The sequence below is a fragment of the Oryza glaberrima genome, chromosome 3 (assembly GCF_000147395.1).
Source record: "Oryza glaberrima chromosome 3, OglaRS2, whole genome shotgun sequence".
Classification (NCBI taxonomy): Eukaryota; Viridiplantae; Streptophyta; class Magnoliopsida; order Poales; family Poaceae; genus Oryza; species Oryza glaberrima.
The window spans coordinates 23,495,592-23,515,743 of NC_068328.1; the positions used below are offsets into that span (position 1 = coordinate 23,495,592).

Below are 20,152 nucleotides of genomic sequence, written 5' to 3' on the forward strand. Positions count from 1 at the left end.
GTTGGGCTGGGTTAGGAGTGTATAGTAGTTATTCTAGACTCATGTCGAATATGATGCGAGTGAATTATAACCAACTCAAACACGGATGTTGTACCAAAATTCTGGTGGAAACATCTTTAATTGTTATAATAATAGATATATAGAAGTTACATAAATAATTATAATATTAAAATATTATATGTTATTGATAATTGGTTAGGTAAGATAAAATCTGAAAGAAGCTACAATTCTGGTGTTGCTGTTTTATAAGTTGGAGAAAAATGTTCCGTCTCTCAATTCAATGTTTTAGCTCACTTGATGAAATATTTCAAAAGGATGAAACATTCAAAAGTTATTGATTACAACACCGAAAGCCAACTACATGAAGCATGCAGTCCTACCAACTGAAACATCGAAAACATTTATGAAATCAAAAATTAAAATCTGCAACCAAGTCAAATTCCAATTGAAACATTTCGTAGTCGCACATGAAACTTTAAATTTAATGGTTGAAACATATATTTTCTTCGTTAGAATATAACCAAGCAAGATCGTGTTACAAGTATTTAATTGCAACGAATACGGTGTTATAATCAGGTCATTGATCATAAAAGTAATTTTGGAAATCATTTGAAGTTTAAAGTTTCAATGTAGGCTCTTTGTTAAGCACGTGCAACATGAGTAACCACGCTGGGCCACAAAAATTAGGGTCTCCAAAAATTGTATTTTAAATATATGCCAATGTTATGATATATTTAGAATATCTTTAGTCCGGTTTTCCATTTTTTTCTTATTTTGGTCCTGTTATTTGGCTAGAACATTTTTTTTTATTCCGACAAGTGTTCGGTGGCCACCTCAATGAACTGTACTTCATGACAACAATGTGAACATGTATTCCAAGCATTAAGGATACCATTTTAATTTCTACTTAGTAAAAAAAAATGAATTGGTGTATCGATTCTTCTTCCACTTAGCCAGATCATGACTACATACGTTATACGTAGGTGGATGAGCTCCTTTCCCATATCACTAGTTGTCGTTGGTCACGAAAGATTTATGTTCGTTTGACAACAAGACATAGCTAAAGAGAAGCAATAGGTTGATGCTATAACTTTCTTGATGTGGTTAGAGGGTCAATGCGTATACTCTCAAGACCCATCCCAACTTACTGTAAACTATTTACATTAAATTAAAAGTATGTATAGCCCTGATCTATGGTATTTTTTTTCTTATTTTGTAAAATCAATGCTTAATTAGCACCCGCACCTAAGATTATTAGGGATGGTCATGTTCCAATGCTTCAAATGGATACCGTTTCCTCACGCGCTAGAAAAAATGGGGCTGTTGTATACACAAAGATCCCGTTTCAAACTTGTTGCCTAGGTCTGCTCAGTTTAGTTTAGATTAATTAGAGCATCCGCGATCTTTCCCAATAGATTTTTATGGAAAACGCCAGGCGCCGGGCGCTTGATGCCGCGCACATGGATCAGGCACTCCTGCTGCGCAGGGGCCCACCACGTGCACCTGTGTTGCCCTCGCCTCTCCCACGCACACCCGCGCGTTGCAATGTGTCCCCACCACATACTCCGTTGCAAAAAAATCACCCACATATTTTGGAAACCCTCTATTAAGGAAATTCGTTTCATTTTTTGTTCCATTAAAAATGTTTCACCTAGTGTACTCACAATGTTTCACTATGTATAGATCTAATGTTGTAGCGGATTGAAACATTCTTTTGCAACAAATCACCCACATATTTTGGAAACCCTCTATTAATATAATTCGTTTCATTTTTTGTTTCACCAAAAATGTTTCACCTAGTGTACTTGTAATGTTTCACTACGTATGGATCAAATGTTGAAGTGAACTGAAATATTCTTTCTCTATTTACTGAAACGTTGTTTTTATAAAAAGTGAAACAACGTCCAATTTAAACGATTGAAACATTTTTATTCTACTTAGTGAAACAATTCCGACATACTTGGTGGAACAACGTGCAACATTTAAAAATAATTCAATAATAAGCTAATTTTTTTCATCGGAATATATCCATGTGTAGTCTTGTTTTAAAGATTTAATTGCTACAAATTTAGTGGTGCAATCAGATCGTGAATTGAATAAGTAATTTAAGAGAAAAATAGTTTAATGTTTTCTTTACAAACATTAACCACACTAACTATTGATTGATTACTAGTATACATGCATGCCTATGCTATGCAGGCTGCGCCTGCATGCGCTGGCAAAGGCTGGGGTGGGCGCCCAATTTCACTGTAAAAAATTTTCCAGTGCATATTCTCATTTTGATGATCACAGTTGCCTACTCAGCTTGTGGGCTACGTACCCATTGCATTGGCACCCAAGAAGCCTCGTCAACACAAATCAGGTAGATAGAAGTGAAAGATTGGTGATTTGGTAAACAGAAAACAAAAACAACTCGAGAAAATATGTAACGGAAAGTCAGAAAAATACCAGTACAATATTTGGCATCGTCCAATTTAATTCCGGAATTACACTGGATATCCTTGGCACCAGGCCCCCGATGCCACTAGAAAAAATCGGGCGCATCGGGCGCCCGCGCCTTCGCCTCTAGCCCACGCGCCGCCCCCACACCCTAGCATATACGCCGTTGCAACAAATCACCCACATATTTTGGAAACCCTCTATTAAGGGAATTTGTTTCATTTTTTGTTCCACCAAAAATGTTTCACCTAGTGTACTTATAATGTTTCACTATGTATGGATCGAATGTTGCAGTGAACTGAAACAATCTTTTGCAACAAATCACCCACATATTTTAGAAACCCTCTATTAAGGGAATTCATTTCTTTTCTTTTTCCACCAAAAATGTTTCACCTAGTGTACTCACAATGTTTCACTGTGTATAGATTTAATGTTGCAGTGAACTGAAACATTCTTTTGCAACAAATCACCCACATATTTTGGAAACCCTCTATTAAGGGAATTCGTTTTATTTTTTGTTCCACCAAAAATGTTTCACCTAGTGTACTCACAATGTTTTATTATATATAGATCTAATGTTGCAGTGAGCTGAAACATTATTTCGCTATTTGCTGAAACGTTGTTTTTATATAAGGTCAAACAATGCCCGATTTAAACGATTGAAACATTTTCGATTTACTTAGTGAAACAATTCCGATATATTTAGTGGAACATCGTGCAACGTTTAAAAACAATTCAATAATAAGCTAAAAAAATTTTCGTCGGAATATATCCATGTGTTGTCTTGTTTTAAAGATTTAATTGCAACAAGTTTAATGGTGCAATCGGATTATGATTTGGATAAATAATTTAAGAGAAAAAATAGTTTAAAGTTTGCTTAAAAACTTTAAAAACCCTAACTATTGATTACTACTATACATGCATGCGTGTGCAGGCTGCTCCTGCATGCGCTAGCGTAGGCTGGGGGTGGGCACCCGATTTCTTTGTAAAAAATCGAGCGCCCGATCTGTAGACTCTTCCAATTTTTATGTCGGGCTCGAAAGCTTAAGAGGAAAAATTTTCCTAAATGGAAATGCTAGAGTTTAGGTGACTGAGATTTTTCCAAATCTCCAGCAACTGCTCCCTGGAACGACTATATATGGAGTCATCTACAACCTCCAGCCGAAGGAGAGGGAACTAGAGGAGACAAGAAGAAAAGGGCAAGGTGGCAACCAGGGCTTACCGGCAAGGGTGATGACAACGAGCTCCTTGCCGACCCCTTCATCTTCCTCACTATGATCAACACCCATCTCCAGACTATTACAAAATCGATTTTTCCGGAAGAGACCCCCTTTAGATTACAGACGAATCATAACTGCTTTCGCATGCAAAAATGATCCCCCCGAGCGCAGTGCAACAACCGCATGTGAAAATCAATTTTCTAACATGCGAAAATACCCCTCTTTCTTTTTTTTCTCTCCTCCTTTATTTCTCCAAGTAACTCCTTTCCCCACTCCTCACACTCCCTCTCGTCTCCTCCCAGCCCCTCTCCTTCTGACGGCTTCTCCCACTCCTCTCCCAACAAGGAGACGGTGGGCGAGGGCGTTGTTTTCGGTGGCAATAGTGGACTTGGGCAAGGGCGGCGGGCCTAGGTGAGGGGGTCCAACTGGCAGCGACTACGGGAGGGGAAAATACAATGCCCCCTCCCCCTCCCACGCAGATCTCGCGGCCTTTCCGCCCCCCTCCCCCCACACACTCACTAGCTTGTGAAAATCAATTTTGACCGCAAGAAAAAATCTTTTATGTTATAGTGCCGGTAGAGGATCTATAAATTTGGGTTAGGGTTTTAGTGTGGGGGTTGGGTAGGGGGAAGGGGGCGATTTCCCTATACTTGGACTTGGGCGGTAGCCACTAGCAGGTAGTGAGATGGCGACGACTGCTGCCGGAGATGTGGGGATGGAAGCTGGTATTGAGCGGGGTTGGTGGCAGGGACAAGAAAGACCTTTAGAATGGATCTGCCATAGGCTTAGGGAGGAAGAAAAGGAGTGGGAGAGGCGGGAAGAGGGGAGAAGGCTTGTGTGACGGGCCTCACTAGCACTGGTGACGCCTTATGTCCAGCCGACTATGCTAGGGATGGCATGGTCAGACGGAGAGGAGACGATGGCAACCCATCGTGGCATCTACTGCGTGTCTCAGCGCGTGAATTGGAGAGGAGATGAAGATATAGGGTGTGTTCCGCACCCCTAGTTCCCATCCCCTCTCCCTCGTTTTTCGCGCGCACACTTTTCAAACTGCTAAACGGTACGGTTTTTGCAAAACGTTTCTATACGAAAGTTGTTTAAAAAAATCAAATTTATTTATTATTGACAAAAATTTAGCTAATACTTAATTAATCACGCGCTAACGGACCGCTCTGTTTGCCGTGCACACTATTGGTGTTGGGAGCCATGGGTGCCGAACACACCCATAATAGGGAGAGAAAAAAGGATGTACAATCTCAATGTAATTCTGTATATATAAAATGTGACTGAAATTTATGATATTTTCAGGAGATTGAAAATTAGGCAGCCTTCTTTTTTTTTCTAAAAATCCCGGCCCAACCCATCCACGCACACATCTTTGCGAAAAAGTCCACACTCCTCAATATTCACGTGCGTGGCACAGGAACTCGAAACTCTCCCGACAGCGCCAATTAATCATACTTGTCGAGATTTTTTTTCTCTCTATATCCAATCAGATATATACAGCCATTTTAAATTGGGAACATAGTTCATCAAACAACATAATCTGAAATTCGCTTCTATAAAGATTTAAACTAAAGACTTTAAAATGTTACTTATATCACTGGAAGTACTAGACTATATGTCGTTTTGCACTTATCGAGTCTAGATGTAATTTGATAAATTTACATCATCAGTGAATCAATCAAGGCGCCAATAATAGAGTTTCGCCTGACCTGATCGCCGTGAAGTTCCATCCCGATCGACAGCAATGTAGTAGGAGAAGACGCAGGAGACGATAGCACAAAAGGCAACAGCTACGTGGCGAAGAAGAGTTCCAGATAAGCCACGCGCCTCGCTGTCACCTATATATGTCCACGTCACCGCCTAACCCCGCTGGAATAGTAGACACGCACGACGATAAGGCGCCAAGGCCGACAGCAGCAGCGACCTCGCTTGGCCGCATCTACCGACTTTCCACACTCGCAGTTCCAAACCGATCCAATCATATGTTTATTAAGACTTTTTTTGCTTATCATATCATATATTTTCTAAGCTTGATTTTTGTTAGCACTTCTTTTTCAAACTGATAAATTATATAGCTCCTGTGAAACTTTCTATATAGAAATTGCTCTCAAATGAATTTATTTTTAAAATTTATAATAATTAAAATTCAATTAATCGCATGTTAATAGCTTCATAATTTTTCATACTCTTACTATGTCCTGTTCTTGTCTCCAACAAAAGTTAGATTAAGATTAAGATTTTTTGGTACGTTTTTTAAACTGCTAAACGATGTGTTTCGTGCGAAAACTTTCTATATGAAAGTTGCTCTAAAATATCATATTAATCTATTTTTCAAGTTTGTGATAATTAAAACCCAATTAATCATAAGTTAATACAACCTCGTTTTGCGTAAAAAACTTAATCTTCATCTTCATCTTTAGGAGATTCAAACACCACCTTAATTCTTATCTTTGTAACAGTGTTGTTTTTTTTTTTTGGGGTAATCTCTCCAGTTGCAGACTTGCAGTAGCAGTATAAGAAAGCCACTAAACCCAAACCTCTTGCCAATCCATTTCCTGTCTTTTGCTGAAATATCACCGTACGTGTAGCATTAGCATATCATGTCGTCGTCGCTGCTGCAGCAGCAGCAGCAGCAACCGCAGTCGCCGCCGAGCTTGGTCGGGGCCTGGCTCTGCCAGATCTCGTCGGGCCTGCGGCTGCGTGAGGCCCGCCGCCGGGGCGGCCACGCCGAGGTTGACGACGAGCAGTCGTCCCCCAAGAACGCCGCCGCCGCTGCCGGGCGGAATAAGGCGGCGAGAGAGGAAGCCAACAACAAGGCTTCAAGCACGGCGGTGACGGCGTCGTGCCGCGCCGGCGCGGCCATGCCGGAGGCCACCGTCTGCCTGCTCCTCGACCTCTTCGCCCCCAGCTAGAGGTTTCGTCGACGAACGCACGGCGGCGAAGAGTATATATGTCTGTTCGTCGTGCTGCCTGAGTACCTGATGATCTCTGTAAATACGGCTTGTCGATCTGATGATATTCAGATCTTGCCTTTTCATTTCTTTTCGATTCCTCTTTCGATCCGTTCTGCAGATGTCAAGCCTGTGTACGTAAGTTGATGATAAATAAAAATGGAAAAGGGGTGTTGAACTTGACGTCTCCAGCTTAAGTTTCACAAAAAGCAAACAATTTTCCTTTTTTTTTAAGGATCGAATCACAACAACTAAGCCAACCAGAGGGAGGGTGAATGGTTGGTATACCCAAAAACCGAAAACTTTTAGCGGAAATAAAAGTTACCCTCGAAATCGACGGATCGCGGTCTGACCGAAGTTGTCCTGCCGGTCTAACCGCCTAGTTGCCGTCGGTCTGTCCGCGGTTATATCTCCGGTCTGACCGCCGAGATCAGCTGCTGATCGTTGTCGCCGCCGCCGGTCTGACTGCCGTGCTCCCGCCGGTCTGACCGCCAAAACCCGGTAAACACAAATCGAAGAACTCTTAAAGTAGATGATGACTTTATTGATTCTCTCTGTGTTTACAAAGTGCACCAACAGCACTCCTTACAAAAATTTCGACTAGACTCGAAACACTAACTCAAAACTCAACTCAATTGCTCTCAAAAGCGATACCGGGAAGCTTCACGCTCCCCCTCTATTTATACATGAGGTAGACAGCCTAAAGCCACGAACCAAACTCATACTAAGAGTCCTAAACACCTTAGGAAACCCTCTAGTACAAGAAAGAAACTTTACATAACCAATCGTATCAAATTTGGACTCCTTCCAAATTCGACTCCGCATCCCATACGCACACAATAACTCCATCGTATGCCATATGGAATCTCCATCAACCACGTGCATCAACTCTAGCCTAAGTATCCCGCATGATCTCTGACCACCACGGACGTCGTCTTATCCCCAAGCCGACTCCCGGTCTATCACCGCAAATACTTTCTCGAGACATCGAGTCACCTATACATGGAATAAACAAAGAAACCATATTCCGAGACCAAGCTATCTCCAATTGACTCATTAGCAGCAAACAATAGTATTACATACGTATTGTATCCATCTAGAAGTCATAATCATGAAATAAACTCGAATATCCAAATAAATAACCCGAAACAAAAACCGACACAGTGTTGGCCGGTCAGACCGCGGGCTGCGCCGGTCTGACCGCGCATTACACGCCGGTCTGACCGGCTACCAGAGCCCGGTCTGACTGGTCACATAAAATGACGAATCCTACAATCACCTGTGAAATCCAATCATCTCCAAAACCACTTCGTGAATAAATTCCAAATAACAAAACCAATAATCTCCAATGCCCAATTGTTCATCACAAAATAATAATCAAAAACACCTATGATGTTACAATCTCCCCCTTGATGAACACATTGGCAAACCCATAAAAATGTTTTGGTGTTTGGAAAAATAAAAACAAAAGTGGTAAAAAGCACACTTCGTAAAAATGTACACATCATGCTCAAAAATCCAACAGAAAACTTCTCCCCCTTTTTAAAAAGAAAGAAATTCCCAATTGAACCAAAAACATGCTCTTCTCAATAACTTTCCAAAAATTCACCTTGCTTCTCCAAAAATCCAAAAATTTTCACATTACTTCTCCCCCTTTTGACAATGATTTCATCAAGCATAGGAATTATGTTCATTAATGTTCAAGAGCTTATAGCATATCAAGTCATGTGTTGCAATAAAAAGAAGATGAACCCATCTATAACATAACAAGCATGCATTAAAGTATAACCATGAACCAAAGATTTTACAATTAAGCTTGAATCAACAATCAAAATTCATGATTTCATACGATTTATAATGCAACATCTTAACAAGCACATAGGTTGAAGAATAAACACTAAACACATATACCTATTGCATTTATCACTCTTTCTCAAATAACCTTTAGCACAAAATAACCAAGAGAATTTTTTTTTCAATTTTTTCTTTTCTTGAGCCTTTTTCTCATATTTTTCTCTTTTATTTCAGGTACGTCCCTGTCGTCAAGACTGTTTCCAGGGATTCGGCACCCATTATTTTGCTCACATCGAATACGTCCTTGTTGTCAAGACTGTTTCCAAGGATTCGGTATTTATTTTTTTCATATTTTATTCTCTTTCTCACAATGAGCAATTAAAGCTATTTGAGGAATAACAATTCAATAAAGCATATATATAGAGCATTTATAGATCAAACCATATGCTAGCATCAACATTGCATATTTTCTTAATTCAAGTATAGAATTTAAATGTCATGCATCATCTCACTTAAAAGCAAAATCTAAATCTCATGAAAAGACTAGAATACATACAAGCTATGCTAGAGACAAATAAACCTTCAAAGTATTGCTAGCATGCACAAGAAAATACCATATGTATAAACAAAGCTCTCTTTTCTCAAATTTTTCTCATTGTCATATTATTGCTTAATAAAACCATGAGGTACAAACTCCCCCTCAAACCATGCCAAAAGGATGAATTATTCCCAATTCACCACGAAGAAAAGCAAAGCGATTAGAATCCAAAGGTTTAGTGAAAATATCAGCAATTTGCAACTTGGTGTCCAAAAACTGCAATTCAACATCTCCCTTCTCAACATGATCCCTCAAAAAGTGAAAACGAATATCAATGTGCTTTGTGCGTGAGTGTTGAACAGGATTCTTAGCAATGTTAATAGCACTAGTATTATCACAAAAGAGAGGTACTTTTTCAAAAGTAAGACCATAATCTTTCAAAGTAGATAAAAGCCAAAGAATCTGTGAACAACAACTAGCAGCAGCAACATATTCAGATTCAGCAGTTGATTGAGCAACACTAGATTGTTTCCTAGAAGACCATGCAATCAATGATGTACCAAGAAAATGACATGTTCCACTAGTACTTTTCCTATCAATTCTACAACCTCCAAAATCAGCATCGGAATATCCACTTAAGCATAAAGAACATGAAGTAGAATACCAAATTCCAAACTCAAGTGTATGATTCAAATACCTCATTATTCGCTTGACCGCTTGACGATGTGAAGCACGAGGAGAAGCTTGAAAGCGCGCACACAAACACACAGCAAATTGTATGTCTGGCCTAGAAGCAATTAGATACAACAAAAATCCAATCATACTTCTATATTCTTTTTGATCAACGGCTTCACCATCTTTATCAGGATCCAACACAGCTGTAGAACCAATTGATGTTGAAATTGGCTTGCAATTCTCCATCTTGAACCGTCTCAAAAGATTCTCCGTATACTTCATTTGATGCACAAAAGTACCTTGAGGTGTTTGCTTAATTTGCAATCCCATCATTCTCATCTCAAATTCCCTGCGCATAGTCTCAGCAAAATCTACAACCAAAGCATGACTCGAACAACCAAAGATGATATCATCCACATAAATCTAAACGAAAAGTTGATTATCACCATGCTTAAGAACAAAAAGCGTTTTGTCAACCTTTCCCATTGTAAAACCTTTCGCAAGCAAAAAGTTCTTAAGCCTATCATACCATGCCCTAGGAGCTTGTTTCAAACCATACAAAGCTTTAGACAATTTAAAAACATGGTTGGGAAAATCAGGATTTTCAAAACCTGGTGGTTGTTTGACATAAATTTCCTCCTGTATAAAACCATTTAGAAAAGCACTTTTAACATCCATTTGATACAATTTAAAACCTTTTGAAGCAGCAAAAGCCAAGAAAAGTCTAATTGCCCCAATTCTAGCAACAGGAGCAAAAGTTTCATCAAAATCCAAACCCTCCACCTGGGTAAAACCTTGAGTAACAAGTCTAACTTTATTTCTCACAATCAAATCATCCTCATTTGTTTATTTTTGAAAACCCACTTGGTTCCAATAATATTATGTCCAGAAGGTGGTTCAACTAAAGTCCAAACTTTGTTTCTCTCAAAATTTTTCAAGTTCTTCATGCATGGCATTAATCCACGATTCATCAGTTAATGCATGTGACACATCTTTGGGTTTAAAAGAAGCAACAAATGCAGAATTTGCACAAACATCATGAGTCGTTACCTTAGACCTTGTAGTCCGCTCACCTATATTACCAATGATTTGTTCCGGCGGATGTCGTCGTTGAATGTGCAAAGGAGCAGCAACTTCTGAAGTTGATCCATGTTCTGTATCAGTACTGGTCGAAGTAGTAATTTCCGGAGGACCATCTCGAACAGCATCAACAGAACCCTCAGCCGACGACCCTGGCCGGTCTGACCGGAGGTGTGCCGGCAGTCTGACCGGCCTGGCGCCCGGTCTGACCGGCCGAGCCGACCTCGTCGTCGTCGCTCTCGTCTTCAAAAAAACGACCATCCTCCCCCTGAACCTGTGACAGTGTACCTGAATTATCGGGTCTAGTACCTGAACTAGCCTCACCAAAAGAAACTTCGCAAGTCTCCACGATTTTGTTAGTCCCAAAAATAAGTACACGATAGCCACGAGTATGTGCGGGGTAACCAAGAAACAATCCATCGGTAGAACGTGCCTCAAACTTGCAACCAAAAACACGCAAATGTGAAACTTTGGGTTGATTTCCAAATCGAAGTTCATAAGAAGTTTTTCCAAGTTTAGACCTCAAGAAAACCCGATTTGAAATATAACAAGCTGTGTTAATTGCCTCAGCCCAAAGTTTTCTAGGAGTTTTATATTCATCCAACATCATTCTAGCCATCTCAACCAAAACATGATTTTTCCTTTCAACAACACCGTTTTGTTGTGGAACACGAGGAGAAGAAAATTCATGTTTAAGACCTCTTTCATTGCAAAATTGTTCAAATGAAGCATTTTTAAACTCACTACCATTATCACTTCGAATTCTTTTCAAAGAACCAGGAAATTCAAGCTCCAATCGAAGAAACAAACCACGAAAGTGTTGAAAAGCTTCGTCCTTAGTTGCCATAAAGAAAACCCAAGAATATCGAGAAAAATCGTCAACAATAACCAACACATACCACTTTCCTCCAATAGATTGCACTCTAGCTGGACCAACAGTGTCCATATGTAATAGCTGTCCCGGTGCATCCGTCATCACAGAAACAATAGGAGCATGTGAAGAAGCAACCATCTTAGCATGACGACACGGTGTACAAACCAAATCAAGATCTTTCTTAAGTTTAGGCAAACCACGAACAAGATCCAAACCACTTAACCTAGTGAGATGATCAAAACCAACATGTCCAAGTCTACGATGCCAAAACATCACATCTTTATCAAACTTAGCAACCAAACATGTTATCACAGGTGAAACAGGATTTTCAAAATCAGCTTTAAACACTCTTCCATAGCGAGAAATATTCAACACAGAATCACCACAAGAATCAAAAACTTTACTTCTAGTTTTCTTAAAGTGAACCTCAAAATTTTCGTCAACAATTTGTAAAACTGAAAGCAAATTGTACTTTAAGTCCTCAACCAAAGCTACATTCTTCAATTCAATTTTTTCATTTACCTTAACCATACCTGTAGTGAGAACGGCACTTGTAGCAGCATCACCAAAAATAATCGATTCAGTCTTAGATGCATCCTTTAGGGAGGAGAACCAATTTTTATCACCGGTCATGTGCCGCGAACAACCGGAATCCACGATCCACACGTTCTCCTTCCTTGCCACCAAAGCCTACACACAAGCAGAAGTCGAAGCCTCAGTACTGGGGTTAGATGACAATAAAAATTTAGGAATCCAGTACTGAGACATACGACCAGAAGATCCAATAGGCATATATCCACGTGCAAAATCAATTTTAGAATTTTCAGAAAAATTCCTCCGAGGCCGGTCTGACCGAGGTACAGTGGCCGGTCTGACCAAGGGCCGGTCTGACTGCCTCTGTACCGCCGGTCCGACCGCCGCTCAGTAGCCGGTCTGACCGCGGGACCCACTGCGGTCTGACCGGTTTCCTCGAGGGAAAACCCGATTTTTGCCACTTTGATTTTGCAAAAGCAATCTCTCTCTCCTTTTTCTGTTTATAAGCTAATCTGAAACAAAAACCAACAATATGTCCATCTTTGCCACAAAAAGAACAAGTATATTTTTCACGATGATTAGACACATTAGTAGAATTAGAAGATTTAGCAACACAAGCAACAATAGGAGATTTTGCATGCACAACATTGGATTTTGAAGAAGATGCATTTATAGTAGACATGATACCAGCAGATTTAAACACAGATTTATTAGTATCAGGTTTAACCAAAATCTCACCACTTCTAGCACCAACACCTAACACAACAGGAGGATGTCTAGAATTATGAGCATAAGGATTAAAACCTAAACCACGATTATGTGTGCTAACCTTTGATTGATCCAAAATCATGTTGAGGTTCTTTTTACCATCAGAAAATCTTAGCAAAGAATTTTTCAAATAAGAGACCTCTTTTTCCAAATTAGCACAATTTTCACAATCTACCATGACACCTTTGCTTTTACGACATTTAGGGCAACAAAGCACTTCATTGTTTTTCACAACATCTTCCATGTACTCAACACGACCTAAAGCATCTTTCAATTTCAACTTATTCAAATTACATGTTGAGCAATCCAAAACATCATGAGGTTTTTTTAAATTTTTAGCAGAAATCATGTTAAACATCAAACTAGCATGAAAAGCAACTTGATATTTTTGCAACATCTTTTTAGTTAAAAACAATTATCCAAAGTGCGTGTATGCAAGGCAAAACTACAAGCAAAAGAAGATCTATTTTTCAAATCATGTGCAGTATTAACATCTCTAATTTTTGAAATCTCATTCATTAAAACCTCACAATTTTCACAATCATCATCATTAGGAATAAGAGATTTTAATCTATCAATTTCAGATTTAAGAGATTCAATAATAAATTCCTGTTTTCTATACATCTTCTCACACTTCTTATTTTTTGTACTCAAAATATTCATAGCTTCCTCAAAAGCACTCACCTCATTATCTTCATATTCTGTGTCAGATTCACCACGCGCCATGAAGCAAACATCGGAGACGTTTTTTCCCTTATCATCATCTCCACTTTCACCATCTACATCACTTAGTGGCTTGAAGATGGCGCAAACTTGTTGAAAAGCCTTCCTAAGATTCTCCATCTTCCTCGCTTGATATGAACCCTTCGGCTTGTTGTTGTTAGTCTTCTCACCATCTTTGTCTTCTCTTTTGCCTCTCCCAAGCTTAGGACAATGCGAACGAAGATGATCAATTGAACCACATTCAAAGCAACGATTTGGACCACCTCTTTTCCTGTTCAAGGCATTATTCATAGCTCGAGCAATTCTGTTAGCAACCAAAGCCAAATCCTCTTCCTCGATTTGTTCGAGTTGATCATCGGATGTGACATTAAAAACAGCAAGAAAAGAAGACTTAGATGAAGAAGCATCAACATCCAAAGAGGAAACCAAAGCACTCGACTTAGAATCAACTTTTCGAGAAAGAACATTCATCTCATGTGTTTTCAATTTTGTATAAAGTGAATCCAAAGTCAAAGTAGACATGTTAACAGATTCCTGAATAGATGTAACTTTCATCTCCTAAATAGATATGTCAAGACCATTCAAAAAGTGGCGAGAAATCTCAGATTGTGGATAATTAGCATCATAAGAAGAATCAACAGATCTAAGATCACTCAAAATTTTATTAAACCGAGAAAGATAGTCATCCAAAGCTTCTCCAGGTTTCATCTCAAATTTAATATACTCCTTTTTGAAAAGATCACGACGAAGTTCTTTAATATTATTTGTTCCTTGATGAAAATTACTCAAAGCAGTCCAAATCTCATGAGCAGTTTGAAGATGAGCAACACGATCATAATCCGAACGAGAAATACCACTCAAAAGAATATTGCGAGCTTTGCAATTTTGTTCAAAAGCAGTTTTTTCAGCAGCAGTATTAATAGCTTCAGGAATCACATAAGGATGAGAAACTTTCCTCCAAATATCATAATCTTCAGCCATAATATAAGATTGCATCCTACTATACCAATGAGAAAAATCCGTTCCATCGAAAACATGAGGCTTAGTTGAAAACCTAGCGGGAGTAGCCATGGCAAAAACTCTAGATCAATAAAAATCCAAAGAAAAAAACAAGGCTCTGATACCACTTGTAGGATCGAATCACAAGAACTAAGCCAACCAGAGGGGGGGTGAATGGTTGGTATACCTAAAAACCGAAAACTTTTAGCGGAAATAAAAGTTACCCTCGAAATCGACGGATCGGGGTCTAACCGAAGTTGTCCTGCCGGTCCGACCGCCTGGTTGTCGTCGGTCTGACCGTGGTTATATCTCGAGTCCAACCGCCGAGATCAGCTGCTGCTCGCTGTCGCCGCCGCCGGTCTGACCGCCGTGCTCCCGCCGGTCTGACTGCCGAAACCCGGTAAACACAAATCGAAGAACTCTTAAAGTAGATGATGACTTTATTGATTCTCTCTGTATTTACAAAGTGCACCAAGAGCACTCCTTACAAAAATTTCGACTAAACTCGAAACCCTAACTCAAAACTCAACTCAATTGCTCTCAAAAGCGATACCGGGAAGCCTCACGCTCCCCCTCTATTTATACATGAGGTAGACAGCCTAAAGCCACGAACCAAACTCATACTAAGAGTCCTAAACACCTTAGGAAACCCTCTAGTACAAGAAAGAAACTTTACATAACCAATCGTACCAAATTTGGACTCCTTCCAAATTCGACTCCGCATCCCATACACACACAATAACTCCATCGTATGCCATATGGAATCTCCATCAACCACGTGCATCAACTCTAGCCTAAGTATCCCGCATGATCTCTGACCACCATGAACGTTGTCTTATCCCCAAGCCGACTCCCGGTCCATCACCGCAAATACTCTCCCGAGACATCGAGTCACCTACACATGGAACAAACAAAGAAACCATATTCCGAGACCAAGCTATCTCCAACTTGACTCATTAGCAGCAAACAATAGTATTACATACGTATAGTATCCATCTAGAAGTCATAATCATGAAATAAACTCGAATATCCAAATAAACAACCCGAAACCGAAACCGACACAGTGTCAGCCAGTCAGACCGCGGGCTACGCCGGTCAGACCGGCGTAGCCGGTCTGACCGGCTACCAAAGCCCGGTCTGACCGGTCACATAAAATGACGAATCCTGCAATCACCTGTGAAATCTAATCATCTCCAAAACCACTTCGTGAATAAATTCCAAATAACAAAACCAGTAATCTCCAATGCCCAATTGTTCATCATAAAATAATAATCAAAAACACCTTTGATTTTACATTTTTTTCTCTCTCCGTTTTTTTTTCCTTGATTCATCATCTATATAAGTGAATGTGCAAAAAGAAACATATATAACTGAGCGTGGAAATCCTTATGCAATGCACAATTCTAAAACTTGCAAGTTGCCGTCCTCTTCAAATGCTTAGGAGCACTCTACGATTACCGTTTTATCCTGAAAACCTGATCCCTGTAAGATACAGTTTGCAAAGTTCTGCAAATGCTCGATTTTAAGCTAAAGATCGGATCATAAAGAAAATCAGAGGGATCAAGGGACAATATGCAGAAGGATGATCTTGGCCATTTCAACATCAAGTCGAGATTCTTCATTTTAATTAATCCAATACAAGTGAGTTATCCACCCCCATAGGCCCCATTCAATATGCTAATCTCAACGGCGCGCCCCATTTTATATCATTTGGATGACTGAACTATTCATGGGTATTTGTCAACTATTCATGGTATTATGACAGTTTTGACTCTGAAGGTGGTTTCTTCTTCACGACTAATTGCTTTCTGATATTTTAATAGGTTGAGTGATTTTTAGGATGACGATAAGAACGACTAAATCTCTCATTGTTATTGAGGAAAATATGAAGTGCGAACTCATCTGCAAACTTAAAAACTATAGTAGGATTAAACAAATATCTGATGTTCATTTTTTATCGTAAAATAGCTTTTAGGTTCCAATATATGTGTGGGTTTCACTGCATATTTTCTCCTTTGTGTTCAGGGGCGAATCTAAAATAAAAATAGCAGTGGCCCTCCTATCCATAACACGATAACTTTTGAGCTAGACTAGCTAAAGCCCACAAAATTCCTAGTTAGTAGAAAAATATAAAAGTTTTTTTAAAAAAAATGATTTGCAGCCTTCATAATAAGAAAAATGTTAAGTTGTCAGATTATGCCTAAAATCTACCCCTTAAAACTCAGATTTCTTTTTTTTAACGAATTGCACGAATGATACGAGATTCCATATTGATATAACATTATAGGATTACGATCCTGTAAGGGTATAATCGGAAAAAGGAAAAAAACAAAACCACATCCTAATGACTCCTACACATCAACTACAAGACAAAAACTAACATCGAGCCGGCCGTCACTATACGTGACCGATCGCCATAAGCTTTTCAACAGGGTTAAGGAGCTCCGTCCTACCCCAACTCCAAGCACAAAGCCACCCAAAGGCTCCTGATCGTTCCCAAAGAAGAGGATGTCGAGGGAGAAGACTAGAGAGAAGAAGAACCACTCGTCCCTCGAGCAAACCCGAAGCCGACTTTCGAGAGTGCCACCGAAGGTCCTACAGCTAGATGTAGAAAGAGGTAGAGACAGGACCTCCTCCAAGATGATGCCTCCAAGGAGACTACGACACTGAGAGTGTCATTGCCATCCATCCAAGAACTAGCCGGACTTGGTTTTCACCCAGATGATCCTACCTATGGGACGATGGAGGTGTATTGATAATGCCCCCATAGATAAAGGAAAGTGACACCCAAAGACGCCCTCATCGTCGACCCAAAATTCTAAGCTACGCTTTCGCCTACAACCTCCCTTCCCCAACATCGCAACCTCGACGCCTCCCACCAACCTTCGCCGGCACGCAAACTCCGCCACTCCGAAGGCTAGCCCTTGCCGGCACCTTTACTGTGCCCACGTTCCTCTACGGCACCTACGCTACACCAATACCTCTGCTGCCCAGCCTCTTGCCTATGCCCGTCCATCAAGCCCCACACTACGAGGTCATGGTGTCGCCGCACTTGGCATCCCTTCGCATCATGGGAGCCCACCACTTGTCGATGCTTTCGATTGCCACTGTCAGCCCCGCATGCCGCTTACCACTATCGCCTGCGCTGCACACCAGCGAAGTTGCTGGCTACCTCCACCTCAACCTCTGCACCGTTGTAGCAACAACCCCACTTGGTTGCCACTCCATCGTTGTCACGGACTCTACAGCTGGATCTAGCATAGAGGCGCTAGATCCTGTCGTATCCTCCACTTCGACAGCATGGAATCTACCTGCCACCATATACGTGCCAAACCGCTGCGGGGGCCGATGCTGCTCCCAAATCCGCCTCCTCACGGTCTAGCCGATCGGTCAAACTGCCACCTCACCACTGCCGTAGGCTGGCGCAAATCAGTGGGGATGCCATCACCGCTGTGGACTCCTTCGATGGCTTTTTCCTTAGGAGTTGAGTGGAGAGAGGGAGTGAGAACGCCCCACTACTGTCTTCCCGTAACCGTGTGGAGTTCCAGCGATAGGCTCCGGCAATGGCGAGGTGAGGGAGAGGAGGCAGACAACTTGGTAGCGTGTACTAGGGTTTTTCAAGTTTCTCCCCGAGGGTGACAACGCGGGTGTATGGAAAAAAAGAGAGCCCTGATTTCTTATAAAGCCAATGAACCTAACCGCACTAAGATTATCTGCCAGTGCCATGCCCCTAACGTCCCTATGAAGCTGGATTTTAAACTATATTAATCTACCCGACGGGAGGCAGCTGGTATTGTGGCTCTCCACGGTGATCATCTCTGCTGCCTAGGAAGGTTTCCCCACCGTTGTATACAAGGGCAAGTCCCGTCGGAGGACCCCTTCAAGACCGTATGCGTCGCAAGGGGAGATACCAAGAAGATAGCTGCCGCCGCCTCATCCTCCTCTGCCCCAGCCACCGCCATAACCACTTCGGCAGCAGCGCATCCCTCAGGCAACAGTGCGGTGGCTCCTCGTCCAACCACAACGGGCAAGTCGTTAGCAGTGTTCAATTGAATTTATCCAAAGGCGTTTTAGAGAGTTCGTCGTCGTCCAGTGTCCAGTGGAGTAGTTTGTACTTTGTAATAGATATCAGGGCATGTGTTCCTCTGTTTTTTTTTTTGGATTGGAAGAAGACGCATGTGTTTTTTTTAGATAATGAGAAGACGCATGTGTTGTCGTAGATAGAATGATTCTTTTCGCGTTCTTTGCATTGTAGCAAGAACGTAAGCCTAATATATTCAATGTATTTATCTCTGATTATCTGTGATTAATAATAAGATCTTTGTCTCTGTTTTCTCAGGAAAAAAGCACACTGATGTTCTTAATTTTTTTTATTGAACCCTAGAATTTACATGATACTCACTGAGATCATCATCCAAGTCCTGCTTCATATAGAGTCTTCGTAAGATCAAGATATTGATCTTGTTGCAATTTCCATTCAAGGAAAAAAAAAAATCAAGATCAAGACGTGCACCATGGGGGCAGGGCAATGGAGGTTGTACAGTGCTAGCCCAATTTGTGCGCCTCTGTCCCTTCTGAAGAAGGAGCCCATGGGCTCCAATGGTGTATTTGTAGCCCATCAGTGTGTCCAAGACTCTTCCAAGGTTAACAATTTCGCTGCAATTTCTCACCAAAAAGTTCAAGATCCAGAAATGGAGATTGTGAAGTCCTATTCCGCTCTCCCTTTCAACACAGGAAGCCAATCACTGTGCGATCGTACTGACAGAGGGTGGCAGGAAAAATCAAGCTCTCCTCATCAATGAGGAACGTTGAAACTTATAGAGTACATATCAAGGCCACTGGCAGAGGTCGATCGATAATATTGCTTCAGTAGTTCACAAATATAAATTAACATTTTACAGCATCAACATCCTCTTCGGTTTGCTACTTTGACTAATCATATCTATAGAAATAAATTGTTTTTTTAATAAAAAGAGTCGTATATTAGGATAACTTATTTTATGATAAATCTAATAACATTATTCTTGCGTCGTCAATCTTGATTACTTATTTGCTATCGACGCCGGTCATTTTAGAGAGTTTAATTTACTTAATCACGTCCGCAAAGCGACGATCATTCTCTTGGCAAATGAAGTGGCCATCAACCTCTTTTTGGCTAGGGCCAAACGCTTCTATTTGCTGGTCAAGCTTCCTTAAAAAAAGCGATGCATGTTTTTCATTTTCTCTTGGAGAAAATGCGAAGTCTTAGCATAAACATGCATGATTGCATCTGCTTAATTACGTGGAAATTGATCTAACTGACCTGTGAGAGGATAAAGCCATTGAAGACTTGATTTTCGATTCTGCAAATTTGGTGTTCTAGCTTCCTTTGTTTCTCCTCCCTTTTCTTATTTTGCTTTTTTTTTCTGTTCTTCTTCCTTTTCTGTAAAGAAACTTGTGAACGTGAGCGAAAACTAGCCGGAGACACTACACGAACACCTTCAGCGTTTAGATCGACCGGGCAATTTAGATAAAGGATTTGGCATAGATAATTTGGGCATCCCCTCCTCTG

General features: G+C 40.7%; 1 protein-coding gene across 1 annotated transcript; it reads left to right on the forward strand.

Moving 5' to 3' along the window:
• Positions 1-6,195: 6,195 nt before the first annotated feature.
• Positions 6,196-6,799, forward strand: LOC127767969 (uncharacterized). Its single transcript, XM_052293462.1, has one exon. The coding sequence runs from the start codon at positions 6,266-6,268 to the stop codon at positions 6,575-6,577; it is 312 nt and encodes a 103-aa protein (XP_052149422.1). The 5' UTR covers positions 6,196-6,265; the 3' UTR covers positions 6,578-6,799.
• The last annotated feature ends 13,353 nt before the right edge of the window (positions 6,800-20,152 follow it).